This window comes from Aedes aegypti, chromosome 2, assembly GCF_002204515.2.
Source record: "Aedes aegypti strain LVP_AGWG chromosome 2, AaegL5.0 Primary Assembly, whole genome shotgun sequence".
Classification (NCBI taxonomy): Eukaryota; Metazoa; Arthropoda; class Insecta; order Diptera; family Culicidae; genus Aedes; species Aedes aegypti.
This window is the reverse complement of record NC_035108.1, coordinates 457,006,806-457,031,419: the sequence shown is the minus strand read 5'-3', so window position 1 is coordinate 457,031,419 and position 24,614 is coordinate 457,006,806. Positions and strand designations below refer to the sequence as shown.

General features: G+C 37.3%; 1 protein-coding gene across 5 annotated transcripts in view; it reads right to left on the bottom strand.

Annotated features, from left to right (window-relative positions):
• The window catches only part of LOC5565883 (CUGBP Elav-like family member 2), a 1,005,294-nt gene that overhangs the window by 65,199 nt on the left and 915,481 nt on the right, over positions 1 to 24,614 (bottom strand). For all 5 annotated transcript variants that reach the window (XR_002501013.1, XM_021848116.1, XM_021848117.1 and 2 more), the window contains one exon: positions 14,730 to 14,908. Coding sequence is in view for 4 of the 5 variants with exons in the window: in XM_021848116.1 (XP_021703808.1) it covers positions 14,730 to 14,908 (179 nt within the window). In the remaining variant the exon portion in view is untranslated. The remainder of the gene's footprint in view (positions 1 to 14,729; positions 14,909 to 24,614) is intronic.

Here is a 24,614-nt window from a genome sequence, read left to right as displayed (position 1 = left end):
TTATCTTGGCTACAAGTGTAGTCTCGGGACTGACAAACTTCGATTCTTCAACCATCTGCTAGGTAGAATAGATTAAATTTCAGAAACTGTTTCCAGCAGCAATGACTGTGTACCGCGAATCCTTGAATTACCAGAACATATTACCCTAGCCCGACAAACAAGATGAGGATAGGGTTCCAATTGGTAGATCTTAGCTCGTAACGCACCACGAAAAGGTGATCAGCCCGAGTTACGGGTAAGAAATCAGTGAGCATTGTACATAAGCAAAACAAGATCATACCAAAATGTTTCTTATTTTTCCATTTTCATTCAAAAAATTCTGCAGAACAAAGACTTTTTTTTCAGATTTTTCACTTTTTTTTCAGATTTTTCGTTGTTTGTCTCCCCCAATACCGACACAAAAATCCGATTTTTCGTCAGAAATTTCTAAAAACTATTCTTTTGTACACTTGTAGAAGGCTGGTTTTTGCAATTTTGAAATCAAATATAGCGTTTGTCATTGGAATAATCCTTAGGGTGGAACACCTTCTTTAATGCTGCCAAGAATTTCTTCGAACTGATGAAGTTCAGAAAAGCATGATCTGCTTACTTTTTTTTGCGCTAACAAAACTGTTTTCCAAATTTTGACGCCGATCGTAAGAGATGCTTTAATTAGGATGAAAAAAGTGACAGACAGGTTTGTGTAACGTCAGAGTACCCTAATTCGATAGTTCGATTCATGATGTTTGAATTTATGAATAACATATGATATCTATCATGCAACATACAATTTTATGATTCCATGACTCCGACAACGTATTCCTGTGACATAAATGAGAGCGGCTCGAATTCACATCGCAGCAGCGCTTTACATTTATTCGTAGAAGTACTCATTTGCGATAGTCGAGCCTGAATCCCATTAGAGACGAAAAAGTTGTGCCTCTCGTTACCGTCCGTCGCCATAAGATGTTGTTGACGAATCAAAAATAATGACCAGACTCATTATTTCACCGTTTCGGGGATCCTTATTTTCAATTGATGGTACGTCGTCGTCCACTACTGGTAGATTGCACCAACAAGCACATCAAGAGACTTTGCTTCATCCCGTCCCGATGAATGGTGCTAGATGGCAATACGGTCGGTGGCACATTTAAATCGAATTTCATCCCCCGCTTTGCTCGCGAAGGAAAACCATTTTCCCACAACGATATGCAAAACATCAATAATAATGAAAATCGTTTATGACTATGGGTTTGTTGTTGTCGATGAGTACGATAATGGTTCTGGTATACAAGCAAAAGCAGCGACAGCAGTAGTACGAAGAAAGTGCCGATTTACATATCCACCAAAATCGAAGCAAGAAGACTGTGGCGACATCTCTACACAGAGGAAAACACGACGCGTCGGTCTGGAGTGAAACGATTGTTATAATTTTTTATCGCTGTTTGCTTTTTGGTGTTGGTACCTAGAGAGGCGGCTTCGGGCGATATCGTTTGTTATGATTATTCGTTATTGCTGTTTTTCCTGTAGATGAAGTGTACTTTTTTTTTTCTATTCATTTATTTGACAGGCTCAAGCGCACTAGGCATAACGGAGCCGAATATTCGGAACAATTTAATTACAAATCAATTAAATTCTATAACCTTGCCTGTACAATTCCTCTATACGTTGCGTTTCCTCCTCGATGTATTGCTGACGAAGAACAGGGTCATCAACATGTGAAAATGAGCCACGTCGCATCCCAGGTCTTGCAGTAGCGGGAGGGACAGTAGAAAGAGTTTCGTTGCTATCACTTTCGCTGGAGACGGAGATAGGCGGTGCGACGCGTTTCGATGCGTTGTCAGTGATTGTTGTGTCCGACTCGATAGACCTTTGTCGTTTCGGCTCTTGCTTACTGGTGATTTGCTTTTTCGATTTATTTTTACCAACGGTCTCCGGCTTGGATAGGGCTGGCCATTGTTTTTCAACAAGTGTAGATGAATGTTGGCAATCATTTGATGCATTAGGTTGCTGGTTTGCTGTTGTGTGATTTGGGTTTGATGTGGATTTTGCAGCTTCAGAGCACCGTAGTTTTGCATGTTCTTTGCTGCCGCAGTTTTTACAGGTTTTAACCTGCGAGAAATAAGACACGTATGTCATTTCTTCGGAGATGGTGATATATGACGGGATGGGTTTGGTCAGCTTCATGCGTAATACACGTATCCCGTTGCTGAGGCCCGGAAAATAACTTCTCCAAACGTCGTTCCGTAGAGAAATAACTTCGCCATATTGCTGCATATGGCTGATGATAACATGACTTTCGATCTCCTCTGGGAGATCATGTAGCCGAACATCCACAGCACTGCTGTCGATGTAGATCGGCAGTGGAAATGCGAGCCGCTTCCCCTCGCAATGCATATAATGCTTCATATGGTGGTTAGCAGCAATTCTTGTTGCTGCTTCTTCGCAATGCATAGTTAGAAACACGGCGTTTCTAACGTTGTGAGTTTGGACACTCTTCACTAGTGTCATGTCCAGTTTCAGTTCACAATCCAGAAACTGTTTAATATCAGCGATGCTAGGTCGCTTTGGGAGGACTGATGTGTCCAGCACAATACAATTTCTTCTTGTCACTGGCATGATTGCAAAACGAAATAGAGCACAAAAGAATCAAACGCGTGTTGTCTGGTAGAGAGACGGATAGCAACTGATGAAGTGTACTTGAAGTAGACAAGTAATTGACAAGGATCGACAATATATTCACAGTCTATTGGTGAAAATGTAATTTTTATTTTTATGCAAATGTAATCATTAACACGGGCCGCTTTTTCAGACGAGGGCTTTTTGTTCGTCGTTAAGACAATCTGTTTGGCTATCAACAAGTCAATTTGAGTTCAACACTTGGGACAGTCTCAATGTTTCAGAAACTTCCTCTTGTGCATTGTTTGCGAAATGATTTCTAAGGCAAATTCCCCACGACAATTCTGACGGAATTATAACAATAATGACAGGAAACGTTTTTAGTTTAAATCTGTTGAGTATTAGGTGTCTAATTGAATGTTGATTAACCCTCCAATACCCAACCCCGCCTTTAAACGGGGTACATTTTGGAATTTTGTGTATTTTTTCCTTGGCTCGGAAATCAAAATGATTTTGTTTTTGACTTAAACCTTGTACAAAAACAAGTATATAAGGAAAATTATATAAGATTTTTGAAATATTTTTGTATTTTTTTTTAAAATGTTTCTAAATTGTATGATTTTATAGCCTACAAGCCTGGGACTAATTTAGCGTGTAATGCTAAAGGTTCGTTGAAAGAGTCAGACCGGAAAGCTCTCGGTGTTTTCGAGCGTAAAGTGCTGCGGACAATACTCGGTGGGAAACTCGAAAATGGTGTGTGGCGCAGACGCATGAATCACGAGTTGTATTAAGTGTACAAAGATGCGAATATTATCAATCGTGCAAAATACGGCAGACTTCAGTGGGCTGGTCACTTAGTGCGAATGTCGGAAGAAAGAATTGCGAAACAAATATCAGCAACAAACCAGGTAGAGGTCGGCGGCTACGGGGAAGACCACGAATACGCTGCCTGTACACAGTGGAAGAGCACCTGGCGACCCTAAACGTTCGGGGCAACTGGATTTCGCCCAAGACCGGCGAAGATGGAGCTCTACAATACGCCCGGCAATGACGTGACGCTACGCTGTAGCCTTCAAGGTATCAAGGTAGGTATCAAAAGGTTCAAATGTATACAACAATTTCACCGAATTCTATTCCACATTCTATCGACACTTTCTATTTGAATGCAATTTAGGCGTCGCGAATCTATTATTTATTTCGGTTATAATTTAATGGAATTTGTTGATATGTGTTAGGCAAACAATCCAATCTTCATCGTCCTTTTGTGCACCCTCAACGACTGAGTATCATGTGTAGCGCACATACATCCCACCACCGTGTCTGTCACTCCTGAATACACCAACACACAACCCCACACATGTTTGGCATAACCGCTCCAGTCGAAGCGTGACAATTTAGACGCCCATTGTTATTGTTGTTGAGTTCATAAATTTTATTGCTGCCTCTGATGAATATAAAAATATTCCTATTCACTGCGGGACAAGCAAAACATAGATAGTGGGAAAACTGCCGGCGAGACGACCCCTCAACACCATCCACCACTGTCGTCAGCGTCGACCGTCATTGCATCATTTTGGAAAATTGATTTTACTAATTGAAAAAGAGTGCTGCCTATCGTCACTCGTTTGCGACCGCTTTTGTCGTTTGGCGGAAGACGGGGCAAATTAAGAGTAAATTGAAAACGGCTGATCCTGCCGGTCCTAGGCGGCAATATCAACAGCACCAGGTCCTCGCGCGGATGGTTGGCTGTGTTTGTGTTTTTTGTTACAGCTAAATGGTTGTTGTTGTTGCTGTGGGATGATATCAGTTTTAATTTTTATGTTTGCATATTTTTATGATTGCGAAGGGCGCAAAATTCACGCCCCGTGCGTAATTAAATGATAATCGGGGTGCTTCAATTAAGGATATTGGTAATCCGAGCCCTGGGCGCGGAATTGCGTTCGAATTTGTCCTACGGGGGTTGCCCCGCAAGGGTCAAGTAGTCGTCGTTCAACATAAATGCAATTTACGTGAAATAAGCAATAGGCCTATTAGTGAATGCTAAATTACTGGAATAAAAACATATATTCAAACCGACTGTCATGATTTGATTCCATGTTCTCATAATTACGTCTAGAGCAAAATCTATAATTATTCGTCTTTGACTAGACCACCAATCCTGTTGTATTATAGCGCTGTAATAACCCGAAAGAAATGAGCGAGTACTCATAATTACGAGTACTCGCTCATTTCTTTCGGGTTATTACAACTCTATAATACAACAGGATTGGTGGTCTAGTCAAAGACGAATAATTATAGATTTTGCTCTAGACAAATTCCTTCTATATGGAAGTCGAAAAATATATTATTCAATTATTTTATTTATATTTTTGCATAAAACGTGAAATGATTCAAAAATGGCTACTTCTAGAAAAGTTATGGTTTAGAATGATTTCGAGGTTCTTATTATTCATTTTATTCGTATTCATTTTAACAAAAAAAAAATTTTTTTTGAAAATCAACCAAAAGTTGTTCTTAGAAAACCGTTTTATTAAAAATTTCTCAATCATGAAACTTTATCCCAAACATCTGTTTTCTATCGGGATTCTATGGTAAAAATTTGAAAAATATTAAAAATGTGGTTTTGTTTAATTTAAAAATTTTAAGTATTAAGTTTTATTTTTGAATATGTCATGAAAAAAATATAATATATTGTCTCAGTGTGCATTTTTTTTCTTGCAGTCCAAATCGTTCGCTACAACTTCTTCATAGAACATTTTTCTCAACAGTTTCGGCTTTATAATACTAGCATCTCTAGCCATTCGCTTAATGTTGCCACCGATACCATCACAAGGACCTTTTCCATGTGAAGTTGGGAAAAAGTGCCATTCTGCTTTAATTTTAAAATCATTTTCATGGTTGCATACATTTTTGAAATTTGACATTAAGCGAATGGCTAGAGTTGCTAGTATTAGAAAGTCAGCAGAAATTAATAACGCCAAACAATTTTTCGACTGGGCTGTGTCGCAAAAGGTGAAAGACCAATTTAAAAAACATTGAGAATTTGTCTATGCAACTGAAAATGACTATTCAGAGGCTGAAAAATTTCTTCGAGAAAGATTTTCTAACCTTGTTCCAATTCCTTGAACAAAAAAATATCATTAATTTATAACAAAAGACGAACGAAGCATTTTTGCTAGTGAATTCTCAGATGCACATGAAAACCAAGAAAATACAGCATGCTTTATTCTTAATAATACAAAGAAACGAAAATCTTCTGGTGTTAGCAACCGAAGACAATCTTCCCGGTTAAAAAAATAGATAGTATTAAGATGAAAATGTAAGTTATATACTGAATAATTGAATAAATAAAAATAAAAAAAAACATAATAATAATCTTATTTGTGCCCTTTTCAGTGTAATGAAAAATTGAGGGAGAAACAGTTTTTTTTAGTTTTTCTTAGCGGCGTAATTTTTCATGAAAAATATCATCCATTCCGGCTTATACTTCATTAAAACCAATCCCATAGCTTTTTTTCAGATGTTTTAGAAAATTTGCAATTGCTTTGATAAAAAATCTTTGTTTTTCCGATGCTTCGATTGAAATATGGGTTTCCAAAGAAAAGGCTTTTATGGTCATTTTCCACAAAATTGCCCATAACTCAAAAACGAAAATTAAGTACATTTCAAAAATTTCAGCGATTAAAGCTTATGAAATTACCTACTTAAAAATATATTTTTGAAAGTTTTCCACTAACTGGAACAGAGTTTTTTCCGGCTTTTCTTTACGAATTTTCTCAACGGTGGAAAATTTTGTGGAAAACTGTTTCCAGTTAATATTTTTTTTTATTCCTGAGAAAATTTGCTTTCATTCAAAAAAAAAACTTTGTTTCTACGACGCTTCCTTCTTGAGTTATGATTTTTCAATGTAAGTAGTGTCAGAGGAAAACAAAAAATGCCAACTGATTTTTCCGGGAAAATAAGCGACCCTGAATTTTTCTCAATTTTTTATTCATATATTGATGAGCCCTGCCTGTGGAAAAAGTTTCATGAAAATCTGAGACCCTTCGGCCCACTTTGTACGGAAATAAAAAAAAATCCCCAAATGCGTGAGAAATAATAGAAACTTAAGCTGCCTTATTCTTAAGATTCCCTAACAAAAAGCCACCCAACTTTACTTTGGACTTGGAAATAAATTTCAAGCATCGCCAAAAGTTCTCACGTACTTTCCGATTTTAAAATACATTCAATATTATTTTTGGCAAAAACCATTGAGCGCGTGTAGAGCTAAAGAGCAGATGAAATAATTAGGTGTCAAATAAGTTCTTCCTCGGATGTATATGTTATCATTGATATTTGTTTGTCTCTTCCAAACTTTGAATCTATATTTGTTTTCAATTGATTCAACTTTCGCCCCCTTTTCAGTATTTTCGCCCCCCAATTTCAGTTTTACAAATTTTCGCCCCCTGGACCTGAAAATCGCCCCTAGGGGGGCGAATTCACCCACTTTGGGAATCACTACGTTAAAACATTCTTCAAGAATTCTTCCAAAGAAAAGACACGGACATCGTCTTCAGTCATAGCTGCACAGACTGTAATTGAACACTAGACAACGGACAAGCATGCTCCAGTGGCGCAGACGAGAAACAGTCCTGACGAAAAGCCACGAGGCCCACAATAGGAATATCCCTTTTGATTCTTCCAAGAAACTTTCGAAGAACCATCTGCTCTTAAGAGAATTCCCACGGGGATTCATTCATGAATCACTTCCGTACTAGAACTCCTTCACCAGTTTTCACTGAATTTCTACGGAAAATCATTTTCGGGATTATTAGTAATTAGTCAACAAAATTTTCCTGAAGTTTTTTTAGGTATTCTAATCCAGAAAATTTCTCGAAGAATCTCTATCAAATTGATGAAAAAGTTTCTTGCTAAATTCCGCCAGGGAATGCTTTAGAAATTCTTTTGATCATTTTTCCATGGAAGTCCTCAACGTACTACAGTAATGACCTGATTTTGTCTACCCCCGATTTTACCATCCTTTTTCCCGATTTTGTCAGCCAAAAACTTATATTTATTTTAATTAGACTGAACACATCTATACTAGCAATATTGAGTGCATAAAATCAATTATGACCTTGGCCACGTTTATACAATCATCAAAAGATCGAATTTTTGAAATTTGAAATTCTTAATAATTATCCAAGAAACTTATCAATGTTAACTTGAATTACGGTGCATAGCAAATGGAAGTAAAAATATAATGTTTATATTAACAAAATCATAAAACTAAGTCCTTAAGTGAAAATAAAACTTGAAACCAGTCGAAAAATTTTATCCCGATTTTAGGTCTTTTCCGATTTTGTCAACCCTAAATGCAGCATGGGGCTGACAAAATCAGGACATTACTGTAATTGCATATAAATTCCAACTCGAGAGGGATTTGCGATAAGGGCCTATCAGACAAATCAATAACAATGAGAAAATAATCAATGAAATTCTCATGTGCAATTTTAAATCCCAATTGGAGAAAATATACTCAAACATTAACCTTTTCACTTTAATACACATTTCATAAACCTAGTTTTATAATCCTCATCAATACCACACACATCTCTAACAGAGGAATCTATTTCGTACTCAAAATATCTTTAAAGGTTTCGCCTAAAACGTACTCGAGAATGCCAGTATCGCCCAATGTTAGTAGCCTGTAATCGATATTATTTTCAGTGTCGCCTATTACTTTTGCGCCGTGTTTACATTCTGGTTTCAATTAAGCCCGCCATGTACGCCTTGTTTATTTTTTGTTTGCAGTGTCGCCGTTTACTCTCGCCGTGTTTTGATTTCGATTTCTGATGCGCCCATCACTTTGATAAACAAAAACACTGACGTAATCAATAAAGTGTGTGGTTTTGCATGAGGTGAAGTTTCGTCTTCTACAAATTTGCGTTTTTTGAATAGTTAAATTATCGATCGGGGAAAAGTTCAAGTGCAGTGAATAGACAATCAAGCTACAATTTCAAAGCTATATTTTTCTTAAATTGTGTACATTTTTTCAGTTTCGCCTAGTTCACGATTTTTTCTAGAACTGTAGGCGAATTCCGGCGCGTATTTTCTACGAAGAAAAGAAAATTTTCTTGCTGGTGCGTGATGGCAAAAAATTTCTTCTCATCGAAGAAATTGTTCGCCGGAATTCACCTACTGGTTATTTAAAAACATCATCCTTTTGTTCAAAAATAATTTGTACAGGATTTTTGGAATTACTGAAGATGTCTCCAAGAAATAGTACAAGAAGTTCTAGGAGTCCTCACCAAAAATTTCTTCGAGATCGCCAGGCAATGATTCTTTCCACAAATTCTTCAGAGTCCCCAATAATGTTTACAACTTGAGAAAATGTTCTTGGACATTTCTCCGCATTTTTCACAGAGAATTATCTAAGTGTTTCTTTAGATTTCTCCAAGAACCAATTTGATGTTGCTCCTCACAATCCATTCAAGATTTTGATGAAGAAACTTTTCAACAGATCTACTGAATGATTTTGCATTTCATTATTGAACTTTTCAAAAATATCTTCAGAAATAAATCCATATTTTTTCAAATGTTAATCTCGGGATTCTTCTTCAGAGAACATCTTTAAATCGAACCACTCTTCAGATTCTCCATTTTTGGTTTGAAAATTACTCCAGGAATACCACAAAATTAGGGATTTCTTTAAAAATTACCTATCCAGTTTCTATCAGCTGTCTAGAGTAAAACATACAAAACAAGATTTGGAACAACTCTGCATGAACTCTGAAGTTTCATCCTACTATGGCGAACAGATTAACGTAAAAACCAAAATGGTTTTTACGTTATATACAATTTTTTTTTTGGAGAGACTATTTTTAATTATAAGATTTCAATTAATTAAAATCTTGGAGGAAGTTGTTTTTCAACAAAATCCCAAGAAGGACCACTAGTTCAAAGGAAAAATCTCTGGAAAACACTTGAATGCATCTCTTATGATTTTTATTTGGAGGAATCCTTGGACGACATCTCAGAGGAAATAATATTATAAATTATCTAAAGAAATCCCTGAACGAATTCTCGGGAAAAAATAAGGAGTATTTTCGCGGCACAGTTTTTGAAATAATATTTCTTAAGTTGGGGTTTTTGAAGTATTCAATAAGTTCAAAATATTCTAAAGTAATGCTTAAAACTTTGAAAATTTGTCGAGGAATTCCTGATATCAAAATCTATTCTTAAATGTATTAGAGACCTTTATTACTCGAGTGGGTAGAGTCCGCGGCTACAAAGCAAATGCTGAAGGTGTCAGGGTTCGATTCCCGATCGGTCCAGGACCTTTTCGTTATGGAATTTCCTTGACATCCCTGGCCATAGAGTATCATCGTACCTGTCACAAGATATACAAACGCGAATAGCTCTCAGATCATAACTGTGGAAGTGCTCACTGAACACTAAGCTAAGAAGCAGGCTCTGTCCCAGTGAGGACATAATGCCAAGAAGAAGAAGACCTAAAATAATTCAGCAATTTTTGAAAACTTCTGGGATTAACTTTTTTTAGATTCTTTAAAGTGTTGCTTTTTGGACTATGAAGAGATTTTTGTACGAGGTTCCTCAAGAAAACGTCATGCCAAGGAAGGAGAAACAGCAAAATATTGAAACAGGTAGAAAAACAGATGAACAACGTGATGTAATCATATTAAAAAATATTAATAATCTTTCCTCTAAAGGTATTTTTTTCTGTAATGAATTCAAAAAATAATTTTAAACAGTTCCATTAGAATTTTCATTGGAAATTATCCTTGAAATCTATCAGAACTCCTTCCTTGACTTCTGCATTCCCCGAAATTCTACAAGAAAGCCTTTAGGAATGAATTCCACAAGAATGAAATTTCAGAATACTGATTCTGCCGAACGAATTCCTATTCTTGCACGTTTGATATACTTCGGTAGTAGGTTTTTTTGAAAGCTGCCGAGCTCATATTTGACAACAATTTGCGTTGAACTGAAGCGCTTCCTTATTGCAAAGATTAGACAATTCGAGAAAAAAAACCATGGTTAATCAGTAAATCATGGAAGTTTCCAAGTGGTTCTGCACCATAATTGATAAAACTTCTAATAGAAAAAAGGTTGTCAGGAAGATCCTTACAAATTTGTTTATGGATATCTTAATAAATCGATTCCCCCTTTCCAGTTGTGTACCTAAATGTTTATCCACAGATTCCTTTGCCGCTATGCTAATTTCGGAAACAAAAGTATCCCTGGGGGTTTTCTACAAATTTCCTCTGAAGATTCGAAGGAAAGAGCCATTTCAAAAACACCTTTCGTAGATAGTTCCAGGAATTTAAGTAGAAATAATGAAAAAAGATCCATAAAAAATTTCTGACGCATATTTCAACGTGTATTTTGGAAAAAAAATCTGAAAGTCTTTTGATGAACTTTTCGAAAGAATTTGCAATAAAATGTCTAGGAAACTAGTTCAAGGAATTCGTAGAGTAATTTGCAGTTGTAAGCAAAATATCTCAGTATAAAATTTGACCGAATCAATTATTATTTGGAGGATTTAGAACTTTTGGAAAATCAAGTTTTTTTAATTGAATTCTGGAACACACTCCGGAATCAATTTGTGGATAAAAAGTAGACATAGAAGAAATGGTCGTTGATAGTATTAAAAAATCTCACATTGTTTTTCTAATTTCTAAGAAATTAGTAGCAAAAATTCCCTCAACATTTCTTGAGGAATTTGATTACAATAGAATTTAGAGTTTGAGGAATGAGTGTATTTATGAAAAATTACCAAAAATAAGAAGCAAAATAAAAATAGAATTGATTGTTGAAATAAAGAATTATTTTCGATTTTGTCGGACTTTTTCACACAATTTTAAATTTCTGCCATCCATCTCAAGAAATCTTAGCCAGATTGAAAATCTTTGAAAAGATCTGTTATTGATTAAGCCTAATTTTTCGCCAAAAATGTTCGTATCTATCGCTTAAAAAACAATTGCCTTATTTCAAAGAGTTTTTTCGGACACCATACGAGTTACAAACAATGTATGGATTTATTTGGTGAATTCTTATAAGAGAAATCATCATCACCGGACACTTCGAGCAGGGCATCTTCCAAAAACATGGGAAATTGTAATGTAGTGAATATGCAGCTTATTGCTAAAATATTTAAAACAGTATTGTTTGCATTTTTTAGTAAAAACGAATTTTAGGATTCGAATTTCCTTTAAATTACAGTCCACTCTTGCAATCAACTTACAGGGTGGCCACCAAATTTCCATTTTGAAATTCCCGCTTTTTTCCCGGTTTTTCCGGCACAGTCGCCAGAATTTTCCCGGTTTTTTTATTTAGCTAATTGAAGATATTTCAACTCAATTTTTAATCTTTTGATTTTTTCTTCATGAAAATAAAAATTCTCCAAAGCAAACAACACACTTAGAATGAAACAAAAATTTGTGAAATATGATTCAACAGATTTTTCTGTAGAAAAACTGTCAAAAAATCACTAAAAATTCGGTAAAAGCTAATATTTTACAAAAGCATGTGAAAATTGAACATAAAGCTCGGTGAAAATCAAACTTTTTGAAAATCTGTGAAATCATTAGGCTTGGCCGGCGTTTTTATAATTGCGCATTTCGCAAAAGTTTATATATTTGTACATTTATATAAATATACTGGACTTCAAAAACAAGATGCAACGCTAGGTATAATGATTTATGGAATTCCGTTAAATAAACGATCAGTGTCAAAAAAAAGTTATAATACCAAATAGCTTCTGTTGTTGAGTGCTTTTATTTCAATCATGACATGTCTAATTTTGTTCTCGCTATTCAGAAGAAGAAATCCCAAAAAAATCATAAAATATCACCGAACTATTCAATACTTCTGACAGCTGAACTTTTTCCAGCTTCATGGATCGATTGGTGAAATAAAACATCAACTTATTTATTAAATTTTTCGACGACTTCTGGTTTGTAGATTTATAGCTCCAAAATGTTCGTTCAACACGGTTTTCCCGGTAGTCATCTCAAATTCCCGGTTTTTCCCGTCTTTTTCCCGGTGGAATCAAATGCCCGTCTTTTTCCCGCTTTTCCCGTTTTTCCCGGTTCGGTGGCCACCCTGGACTTAAAATTCACAAGTAGATGAAAAATCGACACGACTTAGTCGAGTCTAGTACACGACACTGAAGACGGCCTTACAGTTGAAGTCGAAATACGCGTATCTGTCAAAGGATACAAATTCTAGTGGAATTAAATGGTATAGTACTAAATTCGGTTTTTCATCTACTTATAGGTATTCCACTAAAAAGCTCGAAGATTTATTATTAAAATTCACAACATTGAACATTTGTACTTGAAAAGGTTATTTTTATGAAAAAAAAATGGTTTAAATTTGGATTTAATTTATCCTTTGGCCACTATGTGTCGCTTATAACAAAGGAAAAAAGTTCACAAAACTGTGTCGAAGAATGTTCCGAAATCCGGCGTTCGCGAAAGAAAAAAGCTCAGAACTTCACCCCCATGAAGCAATACATTAACATTTCATCCCGTCCCGAGCCAATTTTCTAGCTCGATCCCATGTTTCCCAACTAAATCATCATTATCATCCGGAAAGCGTTGAAAACTAAAAAGGCAACCCCCACAACAACAACAACACCCATAATGCTTTAACAAACACAATTTACAGCACACAACACGGCAACAACAACAGACACAGAATTTGCGAAGCATCTAGGAGGGGAGAGCTCCGAGTGACGGAGGGGGGACGCGGCAGAAAGCGATAAATAAATATTATTTTTCCTCCCCAATAAAACAAACCATGTGCACGTGTTAGTTGTGGGGGAGTAGGAGGTGGGGTTTCGAACAACGCACGTAAACACACTTGATTCGTGTGGAGAGCTCCGCCCAACCGCCATAAATCAAGTCGACAGCTTTAGCTTTCATTTGGCTTTTTCGCGAGCACTGCTGACTGAATACAGCCAGTACAAAACAGTTGGCAAGGGGAAACTACAGGGTGTACGGATGTAAGTTGTATAAATTTGGAAGGCATACCTCCATGTGTCCAAGCCGAACAAATTGAGCATTTCTGCATGGTGTAATATCTTAACTTAGTATACTTTTAAGCAGTAGGTTTGAAACATTGATAATGATTTATAAAACCAAGCCCATAATATTGAGCGGTCTTAGCGAACGCCATGTTCCGAGCTTAATGACGAAAGAAAGACGTCTTTCAAACTGACTGGATTTGAATTGTATAATCTTAAATTCATCTCTTTTACATTTTAGGGAGTCAATATCTTGATACGGCTAGCGGCCCTCTGAGAAAGATATCTTTCTCATTTTTTTTTTTGTTCGGACACCCTGTAACAGGACGTGAAAAACTATCGCCGGGATTGTGGTGCACTTTTCCTCTTCAAATGGATATTTTATTAGATGAAATTATGAAGTGAATGGTTTAGTGCGGAAGGGGGCGGAGGAGGAGGTAAATGATCAATCAAGCGGAAGTGGGGCTGGTGCTTGGTTTAATTAACAACAATAATCTCTTCCTTTTCCATCATCAAGCGAACAAGCGAATAAGTGCAGAAGAATCGGAGGAGTTGGATGGTAAAAAACTGACCACTGCCACCAATTAGGAACGATGGGATGGTAGGAAACATTAATTTATACGGCTTGTGTCAGACTTTCTGTAGGGTACCGAACAGGTAAATGATTCATTAATTCTAGTTCTCGAAATTGCGTGGATGGGGAGCTTTGCTAAATAGGCTCGTAAAATCCGATCTAATTTGGACTGATTTGAATCGCAAATGCGATGAAGTGTTTGGAGGTGTTGTTGAGAAGCTAATCGCGGTATCAATTTCGATGAAGATGTTTATCCACTTGTTAAATTTTCCCTTTTTTCTGGGCGTTGGTGGATTGCATTTGTTTAATCCGGTTGACGTCGAGTTCATGGACCGTAAGCAGGGTGTTACTAAGTAACGTAAATCCCTAGCACATTGTTAATATGAAATGATTTAAAATTGATTTCTAAAGGTGGTTTTAAAACTGTTTCGAAATTCATGAATAAATCGGCTGTGCTAGTTTCCCTCGAAAGGTTTGGCTTCGATTCATCTTCACCTTCACACGATATTAGCCAAATCTTCTTACCTTGATCGCCCCGATCGCAGCCTGTTTGGTAGCAAACGTGACGAACGCACAACCTTTGCTCTGTCCGGACGTATCCCGCAGCACCGTACATTCCTCGATCGAACCGTGGCCGGAGAACAGGTGCCTCACATCGTTCTCATGGTACTTTTTACTCAGCATACCGACGAACAGCTTCCGTTCTGAAAAAAAAGAGAAAACGAACAAACATTAGACGAACTCATAGTTTGTGCAGAATTCAGTGAACTTGTAAAGACCGAAGCACAAATTTTCCTAATTGGCAAAGAGCAACGATAATCTTCAAGGTTCGATAATCTTCAAAAATGCCCTCGATTTGTTCCATTTAGCCTACCTTCCATGTTTGAAAAGCTCTGAACCAGAATTGCATACCAGCTCCATGACATTGCTATCCATTCAGATGGACTCAGAATTGGCAGCATTTGCCATATTAAAATTGTGAAAATCTGTCACCCAACTACCCAACCACACAGAAGAGAATTGTTGTTGTGCAGGGCTCTCAACAACAAACGACGACACGACCTCAGCAGGAGCAAAAGTTCCCTTTTAGATCCAAGCCAGCATACTCCGATTTTTCATTAACAACATACACTCCACACACTGGATCTGAAAGAGGAAGCCCCAGGATTACCATTGTAGAGAACGGTTCTTCTTGCACCTATTCGCCGCCACCCCCAACCAACCCAGGTTACATTCTTATTAAGAATCGAAACCCATGCTGAGAGCGGCAACTACCCCAGGAGCTGTTTGCTTCTGAAATCAGGAAACCCGTCCCACACACACACACAGCTCGGCTCAATGGGCGTAGCCAAGAGAGGGGTTTAGATTCTTTGAGGAATTTCTTCAATAATTACTCCAAGGATTATTTCCAGATATCGTTCCGTGAAGTACATCAAATTTATCTAACCATTAACGATTGGGGATGCACTTTTGGAATTTGGAATTTTCTTTAAAATACAAATCAGTGAAATCTAGTGAAGAACTTACTAGGAAGTCTATAGATTCCTGTCATTATTCGTCTAAAATGGTACCTTCAAAAATTCTTCTGCTATTTCTTAAGAAACGTTTCCATGCGTTCTCTCTCGAAATTGCTCAGAAATTACACCCTAAATATCGATTAAAATATATATATATATATATTTGGGAATCACATTTACTGTTTTTTTTTATTCCTCTTCATTTCATCCAGTTTTTAGGTTTAGATATCTTTAGTTATTCCTCAAAATATTCCTTTAGAAAATGGCTCCGTTTAGCTGTCTGATAGCTCCTTTTCCTGTCATTTTTATCTGAAAATTCTTGAATGCAACCTTAGGCTAACCAAAAATATATTCAGGGGTATCTCAGAAAACTCTACCACAACAATTTTTTGAGATAGTTACAAAAAATTCACTAATTCTAACGGATATTTTTGAAGAATGTGCATAACTCTCAATTCTTTATAACTACTCTGAGCAATTCCACCAGAAACTGTGATTCGAAACTGTCAAAGAATTCCTAAGTTTCGATCGGGTATTTTACAAAGAACATCTTCAAGCGTTGTCTTAGACAGGGATTCCCCACGAAATTTATCTAGGCGTTCTACTAAGTAATTTCCCATGAACAGTTTTTGATAACGCTACGTCATCACGTAGATTCTCGATCGTCCCACACTTCCAAGATTTTACTCCACTTGATCAAACCCCCTAGCTCGTTCTTCGTCTTGTACCGGTCGGATTCGAGGTGAACACCATTTTTGCATGATTATTATTCGGCATTCTTAAAGCGCTCCTCGCCCATCGTATACTTCCAGCTTTGCCGACTTTCTGGATACTGGGTTAGCCGTAGAGTTGCACAACCTAGTGCTCCATTATGCTCCTCCATACGCCGTTCTCACATTCTCCGTCAAAGATCGTCCTAAGCACACGTCGTTCAAAAACACCTAGCGCTTGCAGGTCCTTTTCGAGCATTGTCCACGTTTCGTGTCCGCAGAGGACTACCGGTCTTATCAGCGTCTTGTACATGGTATACTTAGTACGGAGGTGTTGTTTACTAGACCGCAACGTCTTGTCGTAATCGCGACTTCCGGCAATGTTACGTCTTCGAATTTCTCTGCTGCAGTTGTTACCCGACGTTACCAATGATCCGAGCCCAGCCCCAGCCCAGTTTAGACTGACTACACATATCAATGGTTGCTATTCCGTGATTGACCGAAGTCAGTGAAAATACACAAAGAATCAACTAGAAGTTCGGCTGGGATTGGCCATAATGTTCTTCAAGGTGCATAATTCAATGCCTTTATTTATACAGAGTCAATAACGGTGCCGGCCACGTCCTTGCAGTCAAGTGGGATTGGGGGAAGGAATGTTAGTGTGTAACCTTTGCTATTTGGAGACCGTGTTTGCCTCTGCATCTCCACAAAGGTTACTGGGAGAGATGGTTGTTAATGGGGAGGATTGTTGGGTCACAGGATTCACTTTGATAAGCGATTAGACCATGATAAATAATTATTGGTGACATGTAAACATGCTTATATGTAAAAAAAAATATTTTCATTTAACATGAACAACTTCTATGTAGAATAAAATTATACCGACACTTGAGGTGACGAACCATTCAAAGTTTGTTTAGCAAATATCTAAATGTAACATTTCTAACACTCTTATTCTTATGCCGACATTTAAAGTTGCAAACCATTCAAAGTTCGTTGAATAAAGTGAACCTTTCGCAAGTCTACACTTGTTGTGTCGAACCATTCAAAATTTTTATTCCAATTACAAAAATAAAGGTAAAAAGAAAGGAGTGTTTTGAAAAAAAAAGTTAAACATAAATACAGTGGGATTCCGTTTTTGGCATGCTCCGTTTTTGGCATGCTCCGATTTTGGCACCCCCCGATTTTGGCAACAAAATGGATCCGTTTTTGGCAACATTTTTCAATACCATTAAAATTTGTAAATTTTTTGAAATATTATCGTGTCTGTTGCTTTAGTCACTTGAATAGCATGTCAACTCCTCACCGATTACATTCCAGATCTCCATTTTCGTCGATGTTTCCCCAAATCTCACCAACTACTAAGGACTTGCGTACGCGCTTATTTACTTCAGAATGGTCATTGGTCATACATAGGCAACGTTTCATGAGACCAATAATCTCCACCATTATTCCAACTTAAGACCATTCTTTTTTCATAGGCATTCATATTGAGTGACCAGCCCACTTGAGTCTGCCAGTAGGTGATACAATAAAAAAAACACTGTTCTTCAAATTTGGAACAGCTTGCTCGAACAAAGCACCAGCACCGACATAAGAGCAACGAAAAATCTATGGCTCACACAGAGTTACAACCATAAATTTTGCCTCGCTGTCTTTATTATTATGGATTTATATACATTGCGTATGTAAAAACACACTGCAATAATAGATACAAATATGTACAGCAAAATGTCGTGTATCATAACTTTTCTTAAATTTCATTAAATAACATGACAAATGCGAATACAGTCCAAACTACAATTTATTTTCAATTATACCATTGAAGTGTGCGATAAATATGACTGATAGTGTCTTTTTGTCTGTGGTATTGTTGTGTATATTGATCTTTCTCCGTCAACTATTTAAAGCTACGTTCTCTCTTTTCTATAGACTCTATAAGGCGTTAGATTTGTTAAGAGACGATCCAGAATTCTGTACAAGATTGTTAATGAAGGATACGGGTCTCAACATCATCAAAATGTTCCTTACGAGCTGAGTGATGAGTTTCCTAACTGTACCCTGGAGAATCCTTAAGGGATTCGTCGTTCTTGTGGGACTTTTCAGAAATTTTAACGAATTCATGAGGATATCTGCAGATTCCAAGTGGACACTGAGAGCTTCTTGAGGAATCGTTAGAGTGTTTAACTGGTTATGGAGGATTATGTCCAAAACCTGGTGATTCCTAATAACCTCTAGGGCGTCTTGTAAATTTTAAGCGGGATGATGTGAATTTCTAGTAGTATTTCTAATATTTTCGGCGAACGCTTGAGGGTTTTGAAAAGGTTCCCAGAGGAATTTGAGGTGTGCTAGTGGTAGCCTAATAATCATAAACTTTTATTTTTTTTCATCGGAGACTTGAGAATTTACGGCAACATCGCAGCGGAATTCCAAGATGTTAACTCATAGCAAAATCCTTAGCAAGATCCTGAGAACTCTATGCGAGATCCTACGGTTGCTTGGCGAGATGCTTCAGAGCTCAAGCGTTTTTTCTGTAGATTTCTTATGAGAACCTGACACCTAACACCTGATTCCTATAAGGTTCTTGAGGTTTCATAATAGGATCCTGTAAATTTCAGTTGATTTCATAAGGCAGGTGTAAAACATATCAAGCTGAATTAAAAATTATTTCAAGTAAAAATTAAATTCTTCATTACAAGACATTTATGCATCTTCTCATGTTTATGTTTACCCTTTTGATACAGTCAACCATTCATTATAAAATGCTTTACTTTATCAGAAACATAAATTGAAGGAGCAATTCAAAACTTATCGAATTTTTCAGATTTTATGCTAAAGTCCAAAAGTTAAACTGATTTTAAATGTTCATTTAATAAGAAAAAAAATGGTCATGCCGTTTTGCAATACCCAGCACTTTTGATTCGCAAATACGTCTTTAAAAGAAAAAATTTTTGTTTTCGTTTTCTCTCATAGTTTTAAGAAAATGTCCAGTTCTTCAATAAAAGTCACTTATGCGATTAATGGTTTTACAAGGCCCTCTTATACAAAAATTATGCATAAAGCTTGCATAATTGCATAATTGAATTGCATAATTGAAGGCGTTGAGGCGTAAAAACGCGACCAGAAAATCGTTTGCCAGATTTAATATTACGGAGCTATAGATTCATAGCATAGTATAAACCTTCGGGAAAATGCTTCGAAGTGAACCTTTTCGAAGTCTCAACGCCTTTTGATTCCATAAAAATGATGTATTAACATTGTTATGATGCTTTCAAAACTAATAGTCGAAAAATAAAATTTGAAATATGGGTTCCGATTTTGGCACGGTTCCGTTTTTGGCAACCGAAAATTTCAACTTTGTTGCCAAAAACGGAATCCCACTGTAATTCATGAATCAGAGTTTATGTCGACACTCACAATGACGAACCATTGATAGATTGTTGAAAAATCATATTTACGTCCCACCATTGTAACGATTAAATGTGCAGTCATACATATTTTATAGATTAGAAATAGTAACATGAAACGAGCTCACCAATTGATCCGTCATCCTTGACTGAGCAGCAACAATCCACTATCAGCTTCACTCGTTTGCTCGTCTATACAAAAGCACTAGAGAAAATAGGCGCGCGACCCGAGAGTGCAAACATTTGATGACTGCTCGGACTTTCTTACGCACTGCCCAGGAGCAAGCGTCAAAGTGTGTCTGAATCGATGTTTGTGCCGCGATAGCTTCTGACGTCGATTATATCCTAGAAGTTTGAGATTCAATCTGTTGCGGTGATTATCAGGTGAACCGATACGAGAGACTGATACAAAATATCCGAAAAATCTCCTCATAAATACCTTTTGAGCTTTTGCAACATTCTAGGAATATCCCCAGAAATACCTTTTGAGCTGCTTTAACCTCAGTAAGGTCCTTGGTCTTTTTCGACCCATTTCAAAATTCAATTATTTTTTGTGGGAAGTTTTATTTTTGCCGAAACAAAATGACCTTTGAAGGAACTTCCATAAAAAAAGTTACCGGCGAACATACCCTGAAAAAATCGGTCCAGTATGGTCCATGCGGTTGGTGGAGTCCCGGAAGGTGGCCAACCTGACCAATTCGATGAAATAACTCGGATTTATGCCCCAAAACTAAATTAATTGTGTCCAATCCTTAACGATTTTTTTTATGTTTCGAAGTATTTCGCCAAAAAGATGGCTTTTCTGGTCCTTTTGTATGGCCACCGGGAACCTTAATATGGGATCACAAAGTTATAGCACCAAACGTAGGCATGCGACGGCTCAATCTTTGTGATTTTGAATACCTGTGACTCTGCTAGTTCAATTATAGATGGCTCTTCGGGACTACCGAAATAATCCAGAAATAGCCACCGGAGGTTTTGAATACCTGGGACTCTTCTAGTTCAATTACAGATGAATGACCACTCAGACTTATTGTGACCATCGAAATAACTCAGGAATGACCATCGGAAGAAGTCCTTCAAAGGTCTCTGTATGTCTGCTGGACTCTTGAGAAAGTCTTGGATAAGTCTTCAGAGAAACTAATATAATATTTATTTAAAAATTAAACACATAAAAATTTCCTAGTGGAAATCACTGGAAAATCTCAAATGGAACACTTGGAGGAAAAATAAGATTAATTGCTGTAGCATTTTGTGGCTTTAAACACTAAATAAATTTTCCACGCAGCATTTACTCCAAAAATAATTTGAAAAATCTTCGAAAGAACTCCTAATTTACGAAGAAATTTATGCTCCATAAATTAGGAGATTTTTCAAAGATCCTTGTCGAGTTTATCGTGAAATTCCTGAAAGAATTTCTTATAGATTTTGTGGAATAATTTATGGAGCAATTCCTGGGATAATCTGTGACGTAATTTTTCGAAGAAGTGTTTCTGAAAACGACAGTAAGTATTACTGGAAAATTTCAAAGAGGGCTTTCAAGAAATTTTTGTATGATTTCACGAAATCATTGAATCTCACTAACCCTAGAATAGACCTTGTGTTTGTCCTGAAAAATAAATCTGTGGGAATATTTTCAAGGTATCTGAGTGTAAAATCTGGTGAAATAATTACAAGACGTTCCGAAGAAAATTCGGAGAGAATTTTTGTTGTAATTCCATTGTCTAACTGCAGAACGATTTTCTGGAGCGATTTTTTAATTAATTTCAAGACGAAATCCTAAGATAATTGCTAGGCGAATCGTTATATTAATTTCTGGATAAATCCCTGAGAAGTCCATGTACGTATTCCTGAAGAAAGTTCTGAATCAATCTCTGGAAGAATTCCTGAAGATGATATAATCTTTGAACCTATGAAGTAGCCGCAAAGTAATATCAAAAAAATTACACCAAGATTTGTAAAAAAAAGGAACTTTAGACACTGTTTTGCGTGAAAAAGAGACTTTATAGACCTTTAGCCGCCTTAGCGTTTTCGAAATATGCTGTGTTACTTTAAACATTGACAATATCTTTGACTCAATCTTTAGAGGAATTCTGAATGTAAAGTACTAAAGGAAATATTTGAAGGTATCCATGGAACTCTTTGAAAACTACTACGCGGAATTCAGGAATAGAAGAGGGATGATGCCTTTCATAGTTTAAGGTTACACATCTGGGAATCCAAACATGGCAGGTACAATGGCCGCATTGTGACCCTACTCACGATTTCAAAGGCACTAATCTGCTGAAATAATGAACGTACAAAATTAATCTTATTATTTTAAGCTTTCTGCTAGTGTACAAAGTTAAAATAGAAATTGCACTGTTGCACTGCTTCTTTTGCGAGATTTGTGCCTTCAAAGTTTTGGTACATTATTGAATTTTGATTCCAAGCTAACCCCTTGACAGAAATCCTGCCTACGCCCATGCCCGACTCACAATCTCTTTCAACGCTCGAGGACCGACTTTTACAGTGAAAAGCTTCTAAAGCCCTTGAGAGATCACATTTTTCGCCAACCCCCAACCTCCCATTCCTCAGATGCGGGGAAAGGAAATAAATTTGAGCTCCACCAGGTTGAGTGGACCAGGGCGCGGCCGGAGAAGACGAGTGATAACGAAGCGAAGCTATCCTGGTAATCCGATGACGATACATACATACATGAAACCGGGCTTCCATTGCCACAGTCATACACCGACCAGGAATCCTTGTAAACACTTGTAACCTTCCCTTCTTCACCCTACCGGATTGGGCTGCTGCCGGATGCAGCACTCTGATGGTTCCAACCTGGATGGGTTTTTTGTCCGGGAGAAATGCGCTACCTTCCTATTACTTTCCCGATTCGGATTTATGATCAGGGCAAAAAACTGGGCTTGGTGAGGAAGGGTATGAGATTAGTGCATCAGATAAAGTATGGGGTATTCCTGCAACTGAGGGGAGAATTTAGTAAAAATGTACTGTGAAAAGCAACTCACCTTACGAGGGTAACGGAATACGAATGAAGGAATGTACCTTTATATTTATATTCCATAACGGACTAGACATTTCATAGTGGAGCTTGATTAATATCAAACATGTCTCAACGGTGTCATGAACGATTTTTTCACCCCTGTAAAAATGGCCTCTTCCCTGGGGTCGCACGGAGCATAGTAATAAGTTCAGTCTGATTACTTCAAATCTAACCAATTCTTCTTCTTCTTTCTGGCGTTACGTCCCAACTGGGACAAAGCCTGCTTCTCAGCTCAGCTCAGCTCAGTGTTCTTATGAGCACATCCACAGTTATTGACTGAGAGCTTTCTATGCCAATTGACCATTTTTGCATGTGTATATCGTGTGGCAGGTACGAAGATACTCTATGCCCTGGGAAGTCGAGAAAATTTCCAACCCGAAAAGTTCCTCGACCGGTGGGATTCGAACCACGACCCTCAGCTTGGTCTTGCTGAATAGCTGCGCGTTTACCGCTACGGCTATCTGGGCCCCTCACAAAATCTAACCAATTAAAGCGGCTAAAAACATTACAAAACCTTCTTGCATCTACCAAATTGCGTCCGGAGTTGAATTCTGAGAAAATTGAGAGTATCTTTTACTGATTGCTCTCTGTAATTATCATGATCCATTTCACATCATGAGAGTCTGTTTATCGTCTACTGTTACAGCTGGTGAGCTTGTTCCATGTTTGAGATAACACATTTTTATCGTGACAACGTTGGGTTTATGAATTTTATGAATCGATTGACTGTGTATGGTTCGCCACTATCAGTGTCGACATAAATCCTTATTTTAGTAATGACGAAAAAAGAAAGAAATGTGTAAAAAAGGTATATGAGAAGCTTTTTTACACATACCTTTCATTTTTCGTCATTACTAGAATAACTTTTGAATAGTTCGACATTATGATTGTCGACTTACTTTTTTAATCTTCTATCGATATCTTTCAACTGCGTGACAAAAATGCAGAACTGGTTTTAAGTAAGAGTTGTAGTTTTCTTCCTTACCTATGGATCGTATAACCGACCAAAGGAGATTTTATACCTTTCTCACTAATTAACACTCTTCTCGTGGTGATTGAGAAGATTATTATTCTTATTTTCGGCATTACGTCCTCACTGGGTCAGAGCCTGCTTCTTAGCTTAGTGTTCATTGAGCACTTCCACAGTTAGTAACTGAGAGCTTTCTTTGCCAAATTTGCCATTTTTTACATTCGTATATCGTAGGTACGATGATACTATATGCCCAGGGAAGTCAAGAAAATTTTCATTACAAAAGATCCTGGACCGACCGGGAATCGAACCCAGACACCTTCAGCATGGCTTTGCTTTGTAGTCGCGGACTCTAACCACTCGGCTAAGGAAGGCCCCGGCAGATTTTAAACAGAATGAAATTCATTCTCGTAGTTTCCATCTAAACATTCGACCCAACTGTATACGGCGGCAAAGGACAACATTTACTGCTTTCCATTTTCCAGTCAGTACCCACTTCGATAGCATCCCTTAACTTGCAGGTTAAGCTACCAAAATGCATCCGGTTTTCCACCGTTAAATTGCTTCACAAACAGCGACCTCTTTTCTCTACACTGAATTGGATAAGGAGGAAGCTTCAACGGTGCTTTAAACCCATTCGTGAGCTGTGTACCACAAAGAAACGCCGAGGAAAATATAATCTTGCGAGAGGAGTTCCTGCTGCTGCTGCCTTGCCTATAGCGCAACGACGACGACCACAGAAGATAAACTCACACTCAAA